The sequence below is a fragment of the Dermacentor variabilis genome, chromosome 10, assembly GCF_050947875.1.
Source record: "Dermacentor variabilis isolate Ectoservices chromosome 10, ASM5094787v1, whole genome shotgun sequence".
Taxonomy (NCBI): domain Eukaryota; kingdom Metazoa; phylum Arthropoda; class Arachnida; order Ixodida; family Ixodidae; genus Dermacentor; species Dermacentor variabilis.
In genome coordinates this window covers 66,567,194-66,586,580 of record NC_134577.1, presented here as the reverse complement: position 1 = coordinate 66,586,580, position 19,387 = coordinate 66,567,194, and the positions used below count along the sequence as shown (strand labels likewise).

Below are 19,387 nucleotides of genomic sequence, written 5' to 3'. Positions count from 1 at the left end.
AAATTCAAAACGTAGAAAAAGAAACTTAATGTATGTTTACGAAACAATTTTAGCCTCCTTCAAACTCATGCCTTTTAAAACTCGTATTGTTCAGAAAGGTAGGTGAGTTTTGTTGCGAGCATTACAATCCATAACAACTGCAAAGCCTCGGAACCGTTTGAACTGCTGTAGGGCGCATATACACTTGAGAAGGTCTGAACAGCAAAGATTTACAGACTCCCTAAGTGCAGTGAGAGCTTTAGTGTCATTACGGAAACACAAAAATCCAGTAGTCGAGGCCTCACGTCTGTGTACTATGTATGCGTCTGACCAACATATTGTACGTCGAGTGACAAGCCACAGAGGCGTAGTGGGCAATATGCTTGCAGACGAATTTGCTACATCCATAACAGAGAGATCCTGTAACACTACCATAGCTATCCTTCCCACAGAATTGAAACCTTTCTTGCGCAGAACACTGAGAAACTTTTGGCAATCCATCTGGGACCGTGAAACCTCTGATAAACTTCATTTATTTAGCCAAACGTACCGTATTGGCCTTCGGTAACAAAAGCGCGACAGACTGAGGACATGTTCTGTCGACTAAGAATAGGACACGCACACGGTACTCATTCTTGTTGACTGGTGGGAAAACTCCCCTCTGTGGTAGCTGTTGTGAGAGGCTGACCGTTCTCCACGTCTTGGTGGAGTGTGGGGAAGCAGAAGCTGAACGAAAAAAGCACTTTCCTCCAGCGTAAGAGAGAGAGAGAGAGAGAGAGAGAGAGAGAGAGAGAGAGAGAGAGAGAGAGACCTTTATTGAGCCGGGCTCGACATCTTCTTAGACGCCGTCGATGGAAGTGGTTCCCTCTTCACGGGACCCATATGCTTCCCTAGCCTCCTAGCCCCTGGAGATCAAAACGACCTGGTCTTCCAGGGCGGTGCTGGTTAGCAAGGTCTCCCATCGCTCGGTAAGGGTGGATGAGGGATGGGGTAGATTAGTGGGGCAGGTAAGAGATGGGGGGATTGTCATGATGAAATCGCATACTCCAATAACGTGTTGGAGAGTGCCAAACTGTGTCTTGCAGAAATTACATTCCTTCTCGTATATTTCCGGGTACATCTTGTTTTGGAGGTAAGGGTGCCGGAAGGATCCTGCCTGTATCAGCATGTAGATCGCTTGCTGTTCATTGCCTAGCGATTTGTGAGGATCGAGGTAACGGCGCCTCTCCGTCATCTAATGGTTCGTAATGCCTATATAACTAATTATGGACTGTGGCTCACCTTCCTCTACCCGGTGTTCCATCTCTAGGGCGAACTGGTGGGCAAGTTCGTTGCCCTCCAGCCCAGAGTGAGCCGCTGTCCATATCAACGCAAATTTCCTTTCAGGCACGTCGCGTTTACTCTTGGGAATATCTTGTGCCGCAAGAGACACCCACCACTTTGTGTAGCTGTTATACGCCTTTTACGAGTCAGTGACAATTCTTCCCACCTTGGGCTGCACGAGTGCTATCGCTATCGCGGCCTCTTCTGCCACCTCCGAAAAAGACGTCTTGATAGAGGCGCAGGTTACGAGCACATCCCGCGTCCCAACTGCAAGCGTGGCTTTCGATGAAAACTTGGGTAATGACGCGTTTGTGAAGAGAGGGACCCCCTCTTCCTCTTCTACTATTTGATTTAAAGTCTCCATCAAGGCCGCTTATACGAGCCGCTCTGCGGCCGTCGTTACCACCCGACCTCATGTTTCGAGGCAGCTACTTACTGTCGATTTTATGCGCCCACAACCTGGGTAACGGCCCCGTTTCCTTCCGCTCTGCCTCTTGCCAGCCCAACTTGGCAAGAACGCGACGTCCCGCCGACGTTTGACTGAGTCGAACTCTTTGATTAGACAGATGAGCTTCTATTAACTCTTCAACGACGTTGTGCTTGGCCATGCCGAGTGGCTTGTCGGACGAAGAATGCTCCATCATGCCCAGCGCCATCTTGGTTGCTTGCGTATAATGACGTTCAGCTGGTCCCTGTCTTTCTTGAGTAACCTGAGGTACGGCGCCGCGTAAACGATGCGCGACGTCACGAAGGCCTGGACGAGCGTCAGTGCATCGTCCTCCTCCAATCCCCTTTGTCTGTTTGTGACTCTTCTGATCATGTTCGAAATTTGTTCCGTTGAATCCTTGATTTTGTCGATCGACGCCCCCGCCTTGTCATTGTTCTGGAAGATGACACCCAGGATACGTGCTTGCGTGGTTGGCGTTATGGTCGTCCCGTCGATGGTGATGCGGATGTTCTCGTTGTCTCCTTTCTTTCTTCTTGGCTTGATGACGAGTAACTCTGACTTCTGTGGCGAGCAACTGAGGCCGCACGATTCAGCGAACTCGTGCACGGTCTTTGCCACTCTCTGAAGGGTCTCCTCCATCCAACTCTCCGACCCTGCCCTCGACGTCCACACAGTGACATCGTCTGCATAGAGAGCGTGGTCTATGCCCTTTATGTCTTCAAGCAAAGCCGGGAGAGGGAGGAGTGCCAGGTTGAAGACAAACGGCGAAAGAACCGATCCTTGTGGGGTGCCTCTGTCTCCCAGGTCTATCGGTTTCGACTTCTCCTCTCCAATTTTGATCGTTGCCGTTCTATTGCTTTTATGAAATCCTGCACATATTTGATTGTTCGCTTTCCGCATCCCGTTTGGAGCAGGTTACGGAGAATACTTCGTGTGTGACGTTATCGAAGGCCCCCTTGAGATCGAGTGGCAGGATAGCTCTTGGCGTAGGGGTCTTCGCTTGCTTGATAACCAGCTCGTGTAGTTGCACCAAGACGTCTTGCGTGCCCAGGTGCCTCCAGGAACCGTACATGGTCGGTGGCATCTGATCAGTGACGTCCAAATGTCTCTGTAGTCTTCTGAACACCATATGCTCGACCACCTTCCCTACACACGACGTGATGGAGATGGGGCGCAGATTGTCAACGTGAGGTGGTTTCCCCGGCTTGGGAATGAAATGCACCTCCGCTTCTTTCCATTCTTTTGGTAACGAACCCTTCTCGCAGGACGCGTTGGCGAGGTTTAGCAGTTCAGCTCGGCTTTTGTCGCTCATATCTTTTAGCATCTTGTATGTAACGCCGTCAATACCCGGTGCGCGACCTTGATTACTTTCATTGATGGCCGCAAGCAGCTCCAGTTCGGTGAAGGCTTCGTCCATCTCGACGTTGCTATCCCCTTCATACTCTTGAGTCGGCTTACCGCTCTTCTCGGTCTTCAGGTATTTACTTGTGAGTTCACGAATGAGCTTTTCCCCGTCCCCGTCGTAACAGTTGATCGTTCTTGTGAGGTCTCAAGCGCATGCGCTCTTGCTTTATAACGGATCTATGAGGTGTCGCAACAGCTTCCAAGACTTCTTCGTAGACAGTGTGCCTTGCAGGTCGTCACACATCTTCATGCAATTTTCCCTGCATAGTTGTTCCGCATACTCGGTCACCTGCTTGTTGAGCGCGTGTATACCTCTGCGAAGCTTCTTGTTATGTCTTTGCCTCTTCCACCTTCGAGTAAGACCGTGCCTGGTCGCCCACATGTGACTAAGCCTGCTGTCTACGGAGGGAATTTGCGTGGTTGTAGTAGTGTTCTGCGTAAATTTCTTTACAAATTCGCGTTCCTTTTTCGCCCATGCCTCGTACGTCTTGGTGTCTTAGTCCTAGTCCTCGCCTTCACTGTCTGCGCTTCTACGTAACCGGTACCAGTCTGTAATGTTGGCTTGACCCAGTTTCACCTTGATGTCGATCCCCCGAGGGTTACACAAATTATATCGTGATCCGAGCCAAGATTTACCCCCGTGTTACGCCAAGTTACGTCGAGGTTCCCCCGAACTATAGCGTCAGGTCAGGAGTGGTGTCTCTGACCGTGCTAGTGCCTGTCCTGGTCGTTACTCCCGGTTCGTTAACCACCTCCATGTCGTGATCCTCTATATAGCTTTAACCAATTGGTTTCCTCTTTTGGACGAATATTTGTAACCCCACATCGTGTGGGCGGCGTTGAAATCTCCTAGCACTAAAATTGGTATTGTTCTTGCTTCTTTAATGCAGTCCAATATGGTGCCTTCAAAGTCAATGACCTTGCTTGACGGTCGGCAATGAGCATTTAGGACGAAAATGTTCTTGTCCCCCCCCCCCCCTCTTCTGCTGTGAATTTCGATGAGCGTATGTTCGCAACCTCGCTGAGCGGTCACGTGCTGTGTGGCCGCCACGTTGCTGCGGACCAAGATCGCAGTACCCTTTTCGCTAGGGTCCGTATACGTGATGTATCCCGAGGGCTTGGCCCGGCCGTTGGTCTCTTGTAACGCTACGATATCCGGTTTCTGGTCCAATTTATCAACGTGTAGTTGTAACTCCCCTATCTTGTTTTTAATACTCCTACAGTTCCATTGAAATAACGTCGCAGTCTCTTTCTGCTTTCCTTTAGTCTTCGTCATTTTCTACTTTTTGAGCGGTAGATTTGCGCACGGAACCAACTTATCGCGGCTTGACCCGTATATTAAGTCGTGATGACTTCATCTTGGTAACGGTGAGATGCTTATTATTCGCATTCAACGTCATGACTCTAGCGGAGAGTTGGCTGCATTTGGCCTCCCCATTATCCATTCTTACTGTTAGACTGTTCACTTGCGCAGACATTTGAGAAACTTGGCTGGAGATTTGCGTCGGCCTCGGCCTTCTCTTCCTCCATGGCAACCACTGCCGTTTCTGTCTGTGGAGCTTGCGTCACTGACTGCGTCAACGCCGGTGACGTGATCAGCGCCGGTAGCGTGATCAGCTTCGTCGCCGCTGGAGCAGCGCTGGTATTGTCTCTCTTGGGTACTTTCCTTTTAACTACACTGACGTCATTATCACTGTTCTTTGTTCTACTGAGCGTCTCGATACGCTCCATCATTGCTTTTATCTGAGTGTTTTGGCTCTTTATTTGATTGTTCTGCCTCTCTATCATCTCCTTGAGTTCGAAACAGTGCCTACACTCGTTGTCTTTGGAAGGGTGGGAGGAGGTGAGGGGAGGGCAATTGCTAATGTCAAGAGCAACGGGAGACCCCGCTGCCCAGCCCACCTGTTTCTGGGCGCCGTTGCTCCACCGGGTCTTTTACTTGGACCTCGAACGAGATTCGCGCCTGCGAACCCCAGCGGCCGATGGTGACCTGGTATCGCTCGTGCTTCCACCTCGCCTTTTCTGGGAGCGGCTGCGACGCCCGCCCGGCGCCTGGCGCGCTGTCTGCTGTCACGCTTGCCCCCACGGCTGCTGCCGCTGCTGCTGCACCTGTTCTCGTTGCTGACGTTCCCAACGCCGTTTACAAACGACGTATGACGTCTTGAACCTCGCTGTACACTCCTTGTCCGCGTGAGGTGGTTGCCCCCGCAGAGGCTGCACTTGGGGTTACTGTAAGCGTGGCTTTCTTCGAGATTCTTCATGCCGCAACCACGGCATATCTTGTCTTCGGGGTTACCGATGCCACATTCCACTTCATCCGGTATTGTTTCCGGGAGCAGAACCAACAAATCACTGTTAAATTTTTAGAAGGTGTTGATTTATTGCGCGTTATAAGCCAACTTTATTCGCAGCACATCCTCTCACTAGAGGCTGATGCTGCGATAGTAGCGACCTACATGTCACATGCTTCAGGGCCTTAAGGGCCTTGTTGAGGGAGCAGTGCTACTTGTAGCGAAATATTAGGGAATCACTTCTTCGTTTTACGTCGTTTCTCCATAGCATATGTCATGTATCATTACCTAGTTTTATTACCAATATATTTGCGCACTTTCTAACGAACATTTTTTAGGCCTTTATACAGTCGTGTTTCATCCACGTCTTGATATTCGCTGTTCATTAACTACGAGATCTAGTTGGCCACTTCTGCCCCTTGTGCCAATAAACCCCACTCATAATCATCATCATCGAAGATGCGAGACTCGTAAGGAAATACCTAAGATCATTTGAAGAAGAAAAATGAAATGCGCGTAGAATACGAAAACTATACATATATTCAACACTTACAATAATAAACTTTAGAAATCAGCTGCAGGCTGAAGCAAAATTATCATGGTTTGCAACTTGCCTTGACGTTTTTTTTTTGTAGGAAGAAAAGTCCCGATGCTTTCTTTTGTTCTCGTAACCCGCACCAATGTGCAGTAATAATGCGAGACGCCAAAGAACTTGATAAATTTGTATTTTGAGTTTTACGCGGAGGAGTTGTTGGCGACGAGAAAGGGCGCCCAGTACTTGAGTGTTTTCAGCGCGTGCTACGTGCCTGCACATCCGATCTAAGATGTGACCTGAAAAGCGCTCCAAGAATTTTGTGGTCGTTGACGATTTCGATAGATTTGATTGTCATATTTCACGACATACTGTGGCGTATAAATTTTGTCTCTGAAAAACAAATACTTTCCTTCGGATTGATATTGATACAGTTTGACATTTACCCTAAGAAAGGTTTTGAAGAATAATATTACATTTTATATTAAGGTCATTTGTATCAAGACCAGAAATTTCTAAACTGGTGCCATCCGCGTATATAACAAGTTTTACTGTTTGGTCAAGGTGAAAGGCATCATTTATATGCTTTTAAAAGCGGGGGCCCAGTATACTTCCATGAGGCACTCCATATAACATTGTTAAAAACCCCTATTAGTTATTTTTCGGGAAAACTGACCGTCTACGGTTAAATAAGTCGAATCCTAGTAATTACAGAGGCTTGCCATGACAGTTTGTATGGTAATTCGTCGGGATTCAGACTCTTAAGCTTTAGCAAAATTATTATACAGCCCTGAACTGAAAAGATTACCCTGAAAATTTTTCGTATTGTTTATGTTATAGTTAATAGAGTTGATTCCGAAGAACGACCCTTTATGAGTCCAAACTGTGATACGGTTAAAATATTTTTAATTTCGAGAAATCATGACATATGCGCGAAAAATAGTTTTCTAGACCATTAGAAAAAGCTGCGATTACACAAATAGGTAAATATCTGGCTGCGTTTATCTTGTAGACACCTTTAAATATGACCTTCACTGTGGTTCTTTTCGTGGAGCCAAATGAACGCCAGACACAGAAATTAAATTAAAAATGTAGCTTTGGCCATATGCAACTTTCTAAAAATTTGGGGCAGCTAAAACAAAGGACCTGGTATATTGGAAAGGTTGTAATTAACCCAAATAATATTGCTACAGAAAACCCGTAACGTGCGCTTTATTAATACGAAATATAAAAGAGTTGGCTAGTAAACCGAGCATACCGGGAAAACCAAACTACAAATCTAGAATACCGAAGGAAAATTGGTGAAAAAAAGAACGATGGTTCAGCAGTTATTACTACCGCTTCTAATTATGCCAATAGCGTTGGTTTTGCCAGGCATCACACTTATCATGCGTGCCATTTTCTTCAAGCGCGAACTCGGCGTGACGTTTAGTTCTCTGTCGACACTTCGAAACAGCTGGTAACAGCCAGCTATCCACTTTCGAACACTCGTCTCGGAAATTATACGCGATCTCTAATGTTAGCTTGCCGTTTGAAAATTGTTAGCTTGAAACTCAATGTTGCATACTTCTGAGAATTAATTCCAAGGAGTTGCTTCACCCAGCGGTTAGTATCACGTTTTCAGCCTCCTTGCCTCGGTGGCGTTTCTAATAATAATAAAGAAAAAGATGCGGCAGAATCTCTTTCCCGATGCATGTTGACGTCAATGCGATGAGCTTTGGAGCAGTGCAACGACACGTACCGTATCGCCATTGCTGAAACGCGTCATGCACGGGGCCTTTCTTTCTGTTTCCAGCCTGTTTAAAAAAATTAAATTATGGGGTTTTACGTGCCGAAACCACTTTCTGATTATGAGACACGCCGTAGTGGAGGACTCCGGAAATTTGGACCACCTGGAGTTCCTTAACGTGCACCTAAATCTAAGCACACGGGTGTTTTTGCATTTCGCACCCGTCGATATGCGGGCGCCGTGGCTGGGATTCGATCACGCGGCCTTGTGCTGAGCAGCCCAACACCATAGCCACTGAGCAACCACGGCGGTTGTTTACGTCGGTGTCCTCCCTAATAATAATAAAGAAAAAGATCCGGCAGAATCTATATCCCGATGCATGTTGACGTCAACGAGATCAGCATTGAAGCAGTGCAGCCACACGTACCGTATCACCATTGATGAATCGCGTCGTGCGCGGGGCCTTTCTTTTTCTTTTTTTGTCATTGAGCAGTGGCAGATACCCAGTTAGCGGGAAAGAGGTTACGCGCCGATAGCCAAGACATACCGTAAGCTAGGCTAAGTTCCTAAAGAACGTTAATCGCAATAAAAGGAGGACTTAAAACAATTTTGGTACTAAGTTTGAAATTCGGTTTATGTTACGTAATAATAATAGTGATGACAATAGTCTGTCTGTCTGTCTGTCCGTCCGTCCTTCCGTCCGTCCGTTAGTCGACTCGACTCGATCATAAAGAATGCAAATATATAGCTTTCTGAACAGATTTATATCGCCAAAAAATTAAAACCTCGTACCAACCACGCTTACATATTAATAGGCCTGTAAAAGCAATACTCGTTCTCATACAGTAGGAGAGGGCGGGAGAAGGAAAAGCTGACCTAGGAAGGCAAGAAAATGCTACTATTGTAGACACGACTGCGGTTGCGGGATAACGGACTGTCCGGCACCGAACGTTTCTGCCATTTCTGAGCAAAACCAGCAAGCAGATTTGTCAAGCGAACAACTGACGCAAGGTGAACCGACGCAAAGCCGCATTGAAGCACTGTAGGGTCTAGGCGACACTATACGGAAGCGGTCGCACGTCAAATGAACACTTCTGTGCCCACGGTGGCTATGCGGCTATGACACCACTCGCAGTCACGCATTCCACGCCGGCCGCGGCAGCCGCATTTAGACGGGAGAGAAATACAAATGACGCTCCCGTACTTAGGCTTAAGGTGCTCGTTAAAGAACCACAGAGGGTCAAAACCAATCCGGAGTCCGCCACTACGGCACGTGTTATAATCGGATTGTGGTTTTGGTATGTGCAGCTCCATATATCAATTAAAGTTCAGCACTTCTGCCACGAAATAGACGTGCCATGTGATGCAATGATAATGCTCAACCCTCTCAGAGATAATGAACCAGTAGCGCACAACAACGCCTCAAGCAAACACGCCTCCCTATGTGTTCTGTGTACTACGCAAACAGCAGTGGTGAACGCAATGTAACTTTTAACATCAACTCACCGCTCTTGTGTTGGACTAAGCGTTTTTATATGATTAAACACTCGCCCTCATCGTCACCTCTAATTATCGTCAATCAAAAGCAAACAGCACAGAAGGCTTAGTTTGCATCGATTCGCACAGTGCGTGGGATCCGCATAATCTTTACCCTATGTTTCTCAGTGTACCGAGTGAACCGAAGTGTTTCGAGCGGCCAGTCGCACGACAGTTTAACTCCACATCCACATTAAGTTAGATGCATCAACGGCTTAGCGATGCGTGAAAAGGCCTTGAAGAAGCGCCTGCAAGGTAACTGTAGGCACACATGCCAAGGAATCTACGCACTGCCTTCTTGTCGATGGGCTGCTGTTACTTCGACATGGCAGCTGTTTTCTACGGGTCAGGGCGGACTCCAAATTCGCTGATGACGTGGCCCCGGAAGAGAAGCTTGTCGTAAGCGAAGCGGCACTTTTCCGGAATAGAGAAACATGACAGGAGACGTTTCAATGTACTTTTGACGAACAGTCGGCGTCAAAAGTTTAAGAACTAAGCAATGTTATAAAACAATATTTCTGAGCACATTGTGACCGTAGCCAGTAATATCCTATCACAATGTTCGCGTTTACTGGATGGATGGATGTAATAACTTTACTGAAAGGTCCAGCGAGGTACGGGGTGCAAGACCCCATAGGGTGGGCTACTTCCACGTAGGACCGAGAGTTGCAACTTTCTGGCCGCATCATCGTGGGCTCGCTGGACGACCCAGAGCTGCTCCGCCAGGTCCGTGCTGCGTAATGCTTCTTGTAGCCTGGCGTAGTCTTGATTCTTGTTTGAGTGAGTCCGACCACACGGCCAGAGCAAGTAATATAAGTCTAGTGTGCTATGGCAATTCTCGCAATATGATGTTGTGTATAGGTCAGGCATGTAGTGATGTAGTCTGCTTTGCGTGGGGTACGTGTTGGTCTGAAGCATTCTTAACGTGAGGGCTTGAGGCCTTGTAAGCTTATTGTGAGGTATGCTGTATATTCTGCAGTCTAGATAAAAGTGCTTTGTGATCTCGTTGTATGTGGAGGGAGGGCCCCGATTCTCGCTGGGATGGTCACGACGAGAATTGGTGGCGTCGCGGAGGGTTAGGTCTCGCGCGCTCCTGTGAGCCATCTCACTCAGATTGGGAGTGGCGTCCTCGATCTCTCCGAGGTGTGCCGGGAACCAGCAGATGGTGTGATGTTGCGGCGATGCGGATGTACTGACTATCTCTAATGCTTGTGTTGCAAAGGCTCTTTTCTGAGATATTTTGACCGCCGAGCGTAAATCGGTGTAGACGTGGGTGGTGGTCGTGTCTGTGAGCGCGAGTGCGACGGCGACCTGTTCTGCTTTCTCGGATTTGTGGGTCTTGAGTGTGAGAGTGTTTGTGACTTGACCTTGCTTATTGACCGTGGTGGCAATGGTCTTTCTGAACGGGTACTGTGCCGCGTTTACGACACAGGCTACGATTTTCTTATCACGTAGTTCGCGCAAGATGAACGATCCGCGTGCCAGTCTTCTGGGTTGACGGTGCGCGGGGTTCATGTTCCGCGGGAGTGGGCAACCCATGTAAGAGTTGCGTGTGTCCGTCGGAACGCTTTGGTATATATTCTCGATTGCTGTAGTGTCATGGCCTAGTTCGGCTAGGATATTTCTATCCTGTTTGGTTCCAGAGAGTCTTGTCAATTGAGCCCGTTCCTGAGCTTCGGCGATATCTTCAATTGTATTGTGTACCCCCATTTGCAGTAGGAGCTCTGTCTCGGTGTTCTTGGGGATTCTCAGCGCTAGTTTGACTAGCTTCCTCAGTTGCACGTTGAGTTTGTCCTTCTCCGCTACCTTCCATCTGTGCATGGTCGCCTCATACGTGGAGTTGCATAGCGCAAAGGCGTGTGTTAGCTTGAGGAGATTTTGTTCCCTAAGGCCGTACTGTACTGGCTTGCACAGATTGGACATCCGAATACCGGACAGTGTGCCAAGGATGCGGAGATATTGAGGTTTTTCTGAGGTCCCACGGTCTGTAAACTTATAGCGCCCACTGCAAATTTGTAAGAAAGGCGGCAGATCCCACGCTCTGTGGGAATCGACATTATTTGAAGCAATGTGCGGGGAGCCTACCAAGTTAACGAAACGACCATGAGAACACCAACACGTAGGCAGCTGTTTCATCACGTACATGACAAACATGTCGTGACCTGTCATTTATATTCGTCATTTACTCTTGTCATACTGTGCCGATTTTTGTACGTACCAAAACGTAGGTGGCTGTTTCATGAGCTACATGACACGCATGTAATGACATTCATGTCATGGCCTATCATGTATGTTCGTCATACACTCTTGCCACTATGAATTTTGGTGCATAACAAGGCGTTCTTGTGCATAACAAGATGTTTTGGTGCATAACAAGACGTATGCGGATGTTTCACGACATACATGACAATCATATCATGATATTCATGTCATGACCTATCATTTATGTTCGTCATACACTCTTGTCATACTATGCAAATTTCGGTGCATAACTAGTTAGCGAAACGACCACGAGAGCACGAAGACGTAGGTGGCTGTTTCATGACCGACATAACACACATGTCATAATATTCGTGTCATGACCGATCATTTATGTTCGTCATATATTCTTGTCATAATGTGCCAATTGTGGTGCATACCAAAATATGGAAGCGACTATGAGAGCACGAAGACGTAGGTAGATAGATAGATAGATCGATAGATAGATAGATAGATAGATAGATAGATAGATAGATAGATAGATAGATAGATAGATAGATAGATAGATAGATAGATAGATGCTGTCAAAGTGGCAAATGTTTGCCAAGAAATGCTTCACATTTAATAACATGTGAAATGCAGTGGGGCCGCGCTAACTCTACCTACCTGTATAGTGCAACACTGATTACATTATGTCCAAAATGAATACAACAAGTGGTCACACTTTTTTTTTCTGGTCTACGACACCATCTGGCTTTTCTTTATTCCCGCGCACAGCCTGAAGTCCAACCGGGAGACAGCGCGACTCCATTCGTTTCGCAATGCCGCCGCGCTCCAACCATGAGACGTTACAAACCTGGGGGTCGAGCACGGCTGACGGAACCACTTGTGTTCATTGGAGAAGCCATCGAAAGCTAAACGACTGACTTGAGCTCTCTCCGCAACGATGGCGGTCAGGTAGATGTCTTCGAGATGGAAGAAGCACTCGTCGTGTGTGAGATCCTCTAGTGCGGCAATGCTGTCACCAGATATTAGGTATCCGGTCCCCGATAGGAATGGGGGATAGGTATCTGGCGCGTATTCGTTCCTAGACACATACCACTTGGAAGCTACGTTGCGATGGGGTTGATGATCGCGATACAGATAACCCCACATTGTGCGTTTGACTCCCTCCAAACCGTTCACGACGACGGCGAGGTCCCATGCGCTGACAAGCATGTCGTCGTCGGTCTTCAGCACAAAATTAACGCCCGAGCACTTTTCCCGAGCCCAGCGGATCAGCATCACAGCCTTGTAGGTGAGGTTCCTGTAGGTGTCGAGAAAGTCTCCCTGAACGATATCACCGTAAAGACCCTGTTCGGCGAATACCTTGCGCTGTACTTCCGGGTCCAGTGTCTTTCCCAGCAGGAAAACGACAACGAAGTCCATTTTGAGGGCCGTGCCGCCCCAAGTATCCCGGATCGCTGCCCGAGCCTCGAAGTGGTCCGTGGTTGAAACAACACCGATGAGCAGCGAAGTTCGCTTAGCAGCCCGTTGACAAAATTGTGCCGTCTGTGTCACGTACTTGATGGCAGGCATCGTATCTCCAGGACCACAATGCGTCGACGAGGGAGATCGTTTAGTTTGATAACGGGCATACTTGTAGACGTATATGGTGACGAAACCAACGGAGAGCGCTGAGAGTATCAAAAGCGTACGCGCTACACTGAGTCCTTTCATGTTGATGTTAGGAATAAAGATCGCCAAAGGAAAAGTCGCGAGTTTGAAATACCATTTCGTGTGGCATTTGCGATATCGCTAACATGTGGCGGCAACGTTCGTGTTGTTTATTGCTTAAGCAGCGTCGGTCGAAGGAAGCATGTGGTTTGAACAAGCATTGCTGTTGTGTTTCTGTCCTCGAAGAAATAATATAAATATTCTTGCCACACTTAACATGACATTTGACACGTGATAGACACGAGCAAGACCCCTGCCCGAACTACAGCTTTTTGTTCACCAACAAATGGCAAGATGCTTGTTTAGAATAGGCGACGCTCTTTCTCGAGACGGCACGGGCGACATCTGGCGAAAATATGAGGATTAAGAGGAAGCTTTAGCTAGGGCCCAGCTCTGACGCGGCCTGTTTAAATACATGTAAAACGCAAAAACATTATTGTGAGATAATCCCTGGACCGATTTTAATGAGATTTGTTGCATTTGAAAGAGAAGGTAAATTCTAGTGACAGTCTGCAACGGAATTTCAATTTAGGCCCTGAATTTCGTTAAAAAGATTTTCAAAAAATGGAAAGCTTGAAAAAAAGATGAGAGCACTAAGTTTACAGATTCATAGCTCTGCATAAAAAGACAGATATCACGGTTCTGTAAACGGAATACATTAGATCATTGAAAGCGGATAGATTCGATTCGTCATTTTATATCTTACGTGAATTCTTTACGTTGTTTACAAGGGTTCTACGAAAGCTGCATTTTCATATTATTAAATTTCTTGAGATTGATGTGTAACACATCAATTTTGTCCATCTTAGATGTACTATTAGATGCAATTCACGGGATTGTATTATCAGTTTTCGTTGCTGAGTTACAGAGTTGTAAACTTGATAGTTTCGTTCTTTGAAAATTTTCGACGTTTGCCAATTTTTAATAACATAATTGACGACCTAAATCAAAAGCCGAAACCAACAGTCACTAGATTTTAAGTTTTTCTTTTCAATGCAACAAACCTTGTCAAACTTGGTGCAGTGGTTGCGGAGAAAAACGAATGCTCATTTTACATGTATTTAGATAGGAGCACTCGAGCTAAAGCTTCCTCTTAAAAGGGGCCCTGAACCACCCCTCGCGCTTGGTGAAATAACAGTCCGCGGGTAGCATATGCGGTTGTGAACGTCTCAGCCAAGTTCTGCTGTCGTACGCGGTCTGTGGAGCTCGCAAGCGGAGCGCGAATTCGCCGTTTTCTCAAACGCTCTCGTTTCAAAAACCCCATGGTCCTCCCTCTGTTATGTGTGTTCTATTTCGTCATAAATCACACTCCAATAAGCGGCTGCTATTGGTAGCTGCGCTAGGCTACACCGCGACCGCCGCGAGGTGCCGCCACGAGTCCAGTGGCTAAGCGCATAGAGTTTCCCACAATTTTTCTAGGAAACTCTATGGCTAAGCGCACTGCGGCTCTGTGAGGACAGCCGCGTTTGGCTTATGTTTAGCGCGGCATAGACACCAAATCGGAAATTTGAAGTGCGCACCACGGTGACGTGTCCGCCGTAGCCTTCGCAGTGCAAGGAGTTGGAGGAGGAAGGGGAGCACTGCTGAGGCCGTATTTGATTGCCGATAACTCCGCTTCTGTTCAACCCATTGAGGTACTTTTTGCGGCAAAGTGGTTCTGAAATAGCGTATCTTCACTTCAAATGAATATTTGGGGTTTTACGTGCCAAAACCACTTTCTGATTATGAGGCACGCCGTAGTGGAGGACTCCGGAAATTTTGACCACCTGGTGTTCTTTAACGTGCACCTAAATCTAAGCACACGGGTGTTTTCGCATTTCGCCCCCATCGAAATGCGGCCGCCGTGGCCTATCTTCACTTCAAATGTCTTTCTTCACTTCGATGAAAAGTGGTTCAGGGCCCCTTAAGAGCGGCTGGATGTGATATTGCGCTGCTAGTTTTCCGAAATGCCTTGTCTCGCCCTGCCAGTTTCCGCGTGCTTTCGCAGCCAATGTCGGCGTCAGATGCACCGTATGTTGTGTCGTGCACGTAAGTAGAAGTGGAGATTACATGAATGGGCGCGCGCTATGAATGTTTCGTGCGTGGCTGTTATATATCGTTATACTCAGTTGCTCAAAATTCTGTGTGTTTCAGCGGACACTGAAGAAAATGTTTAAAGGTTGCCCGTGCCAGATAGCACAATTCTAGATCGTGAGCTGGTCTACTCGAAGAGGTGGACATTATTGGCACAAAAATTGAAATGCATAATCGACTAAGTAACCCGCCGTGGTTGCTCAGTGGCTATGGTGTTGGGCTGCTGAGCACGAGGTCGCGGGATCGAATCCCGGCCACGGCGGCCGCATTTCGATGGGGGCGAAATGCGAAAACACCCGTGTGCTTAGATTTAGGTGCACGTTAAAGAACCCCAGGTGGTCTAAATTTCCGGAGTCCTCCACTACGGCGTGCCTCATAATCAGAAAGTGGTTTTGGCATGTAAAATCCCAAATATTATTATATTATTATAATCGACTAAGTAACAAAAAATTCACTAATTCCGTTTTAAACTAATAACTTTCTGACCCATATTGTAGTTTACAAATACCAGCCGCGGAGTTCACAAGGCGGATCCACTTGGAACGAATCCTCAGGATGACGCCAGTTTCGAGATATTAATCCCCAATCTTTGCGGAGAAATTTGCACTGGCGTTCCAGTTACTTTTGTGCTTCCGAGCATGAAACGACGTTTTCTTGAGAGCGGTGGGGTTGGTCGCGCAAGTCACTGAAGCGCCTTCATGTACTCATTGGACTCCTCCTTTCGCGGCTCGCGTCTTTCATATGCCGCTCCGCGTTCTCTCTTTCATCTTTCGCTTTCGTGCTCGTTCGCTTGGTTACGCCGCCGCCGCTCGTCGCAGGGGTGTGCCAGCCGCGCTTTAAAACAATATCGTGAGGCATTGACGCGTGCGCAGCCCGGTTTCTGCGCACGCTAGTCACATGCGGCTTGCTCTCCTCACGGTTACGACTCGACCTCAAGTGTCGCTATTTCACGTGCACGAAAGACACAGGACACGAAAACGGTTAAGTTACGTCTTGCCTTGTTAGTCAAGTCTCGTTACACTTGCCGTATCATAATAATAACAGTAACAGAATTAGCAGTAAATTAACATTAACAGAATAACACTAACAGAAGCTAGGAAGCCGACACGGGCACTCGATGGCTTTGAGCACCCAACATGCACGAAAACGCCGTGACCACCGAGAGCTTTCCTTCCGAAAAATGAGCCAAGTAGACTCGGAATAAAAACGCCGAACGGCCGTAAACGGCAATACTATCCCAAGCCCGCAGCGTAGGAAGGCAGAACGCGCGTTACCGCGTAGTTTACAGCAGCAAAGCGAATTCCCGCATGAGTGACACGTTGCGGGCACAAATTCGCTTTTCCATGCGAAGCCAACATCGAATGGCGTTCTTTCAGGCGCCGCACAAAACTCGTGCGGCGTATGCACACTGAACGAACACGAGATTCTCACGTGTCTCCGTGCGCGTCGCAGGGCTGTTGCATGAGTCGCGTCCTTTCTCGCTGGTTGTTTGTGTGGACAACGAGGGTCAGTGCCGCCTGAATTGTGTCCGCCTCCTTTATTCGCAAGTCTGTGCATACTTATAGCATACATCATCACCACCACCACCACCACCATCATCATGATCATCATGATCATCATCATCATGATCATCATCTTTTATGTCACTGCAGGACGAAGGCCCCTCCCTGCGATCTCCAATTACTCCTGTTCTGCGGCAACCTACGCATTACATTACCTGACCATCTCTATTTCCTTCTCTTAATGTCAATTACAATATCGGCTATCCCCGTTAGCTCTCTGATGCAGGTCCCTTTGTCGAAACGGTGGTACTGGCGACGTTCATTGTCCGAGCACTCTTAACACCTCAAACCTCCATCTTGCTTTGAAGTTCTCTTTTGCTTGGAAGCTACACTAGCGAATTTTAATCAAGCAGTCGTGACGTGCATGATATAGTTTTGTTCCTCTCGCCGCTGTAGCTGTATAAATATTTGGTGGAGATCGTGGGCGTAAGGTGAGAATGCACTTGCAGTCTATTTCTGGGAGTAAGACACAGCGTCAGACTGACGTCTAAAATAAATATGTTATAAATATGTTTGACAGCTGCCGGTAAGTGGAACTTGAATTTCATCAGACTTCCTACTACTGTTGCTCTCTGCGTAGCAACATGGTTAACGTGGATATCCCAAGAAAGGTGCTTTTGAAAGAAAAATACACCAAATGACATTAGAGTGAGTCAGCAATTCTATACGTGAATTGCCTAAGATTAAAATTGGGTGCTCCAGGTAATTGTCGAGGTGTGAAGATAATAGCTTTTGCTTTAGCAATGTTAATTTCAAGAGAATTCATTACGCTTCACTTGTGTCAATCGCGCAGAGCTTCATTAATATTACTTTGGAGAGTTTCATAGTGGATAGTGGTCGGCGAGTGCGTTGCCTTCCACTTGCGAGTGAGCCGGGACCCACACGAGCTCAACGACCCGTCCCGGTGATTTGCATTTGGTGAGGATCGCTAGTGCCGTGGGAGAGATGTTCCCCTTGCGGTAGCTTGCGTAGGCGGTCTGGGAGTCTGTGACCACGGTCCTCACTCCCGGTTGTGCGAGTGCGAGGGCCACGGCCGCTTCTTCTGCTTCGGCTGTATTCGTCGTCCGTATCGACGCGCCTGTGACCAGTTAATCAATGGTGGTGACGGCCGCCGTTGCTCTGGTTCCGTGCTTGGGAAGCGAGGCGTCCCCGTAGAGGACCTCGGGGTCCTCTTCCAGCTGTCGAGCCAGTGCCTTGGCCCGCGCAGAGCGTCTCTCGTTGTTCTTCCCCGGCTGCATGTTCCGGGGGAGGGGCTTGGTTTTAATAATGTCTCTCCACGTTGTGGGGAGCGGCTCCGTTGTCGGTAGCTGTTCAATTTGCCATCCTATCTTGCGTAGGACGGCCCGACCGTGCTCTGTCAGGCTCAGCCTTACTCTCTGGTGGGATAGGTGTGCTTCCACCAGCTCTTCCACCGTGTTGTGGGCACCCATTTCCAGCAGCTTCTGCGTTGACGAGTAGACTGGGATGCCCATGGCGAGTTTTACTGCTTTCCTTATCGTCGTGTTCAGCGTCTCGCGGTTCACCTTCGTAAGCTGGAGGTACGGGGCGGAGTACGTTACGCGTGACACGACGAATGCCTGCACCAGGCGCAGTGCGTCTTCTTTGATTCCTCTGTTCCGGTTGGTGACTCTCCGGATCATGCTCAGGACTTGCTCGGATGTGGTCTTGATTTTGTTGACGGCTGTGTGCGCCTTGCCGTCGCTGCGCAACAGCAGGCCCAGTGTCCGGATCTGCTGCGTTGGTTTGATCTCTGTGCCGTCGATGGTGATGGTTATGTTCGGCGGCGGCTTTTTCTTTGGTCTTCCGGGCTACACCATGAGCAGCTCCGATTTCTGTGGAGCGCAGCTCAGGCCGCAGGTCCTGGCATACTCGTGGACGGTCGTTGCGGCTCTCTGCAGGGCTTCCTCCGCCCAGGCATCGGACCCCGCGCGGTTCGTCCACACCGTTATATCGTCGGCATAGAACGTGTGGTCCACGCCCTCGATCTTATTGAGTAGTTCGGGCAGGGGCGGGAGTGCTAGGTTGAAAAGCAGAAGCAACAGGACAGACCCCTGTGGGGTACCCCTGTCTCCGAGCTCCACAGGCTCTGACCGTTCATTTCCTATCCGGATAGTTGCTGTTCTATTGGTTAGGAAATCTTTAATATAGCCGTAGGTCTTGCGGCCACACCCTGTCTTGCGCAGGTTCTCGAGCACGCTGGCGTGGGAGACGTTGTCGAAGGCCCCTTTGAGGTCCAAAGCCAGCATACCCCGGGGCGCGTGCCTCGTTGCTCTTTTAATCACTAGTTCATGTAATTGGAACAGGACGTCTTGGGTGCTCAGGTGCTGGCGGAATCCATACATGGTCGCCGGCATCTGATTTGTCTCGTCCTGGTGTGCTTGAAGTCTTCTGAGAACCATGCGTTCCATGACCTTACCCACACAGTACGTGAGCGAGATAGGGCGCATGTTCTCGATCGTCAGATGTTTGCCGGGTTTAGGTATGAACCCTACCTCGGCCTCTTTCCATTCTGCGGGCAACTTCGAGCTTTCCCAGGTTCTGTTGATGTGACCCAGGAGCCCGCGTGCCGCCGCATCACTCATGTTATTGAGCAGC

At 48.3% G+C, this 19,387-nt stretch overlaps 1 protein-coding gene and 1 long non-coding RNA gene across 2 annotated transcripts in view; one reads left to right on the top strand and one right to left on the bottom strand.

The window, feature by feature from the left end:
* Positions 1-19,387, top strand: part of LOC142559601 (uncharacterized) — a 227,424-nt gene that overhangs the window by 157,719 nt on the left and 50,318 nt on the right. The window lies entirely within an intron of this gene.
* On the bottom strand, positions 12,165-13,160 carry LOC142559597 (beta-1,3-galactosyltransferase 5-like). The gene has a single exon (XM_075671178.1). The coding sequence runs from the start codon at positions 13,158-13,160 to the stop codon at positions 12,180-12,182; it is 981 nt and encodes a 326-aa protein (XP_075527293.1). The 3' UTR covers positions 12,165-12,179.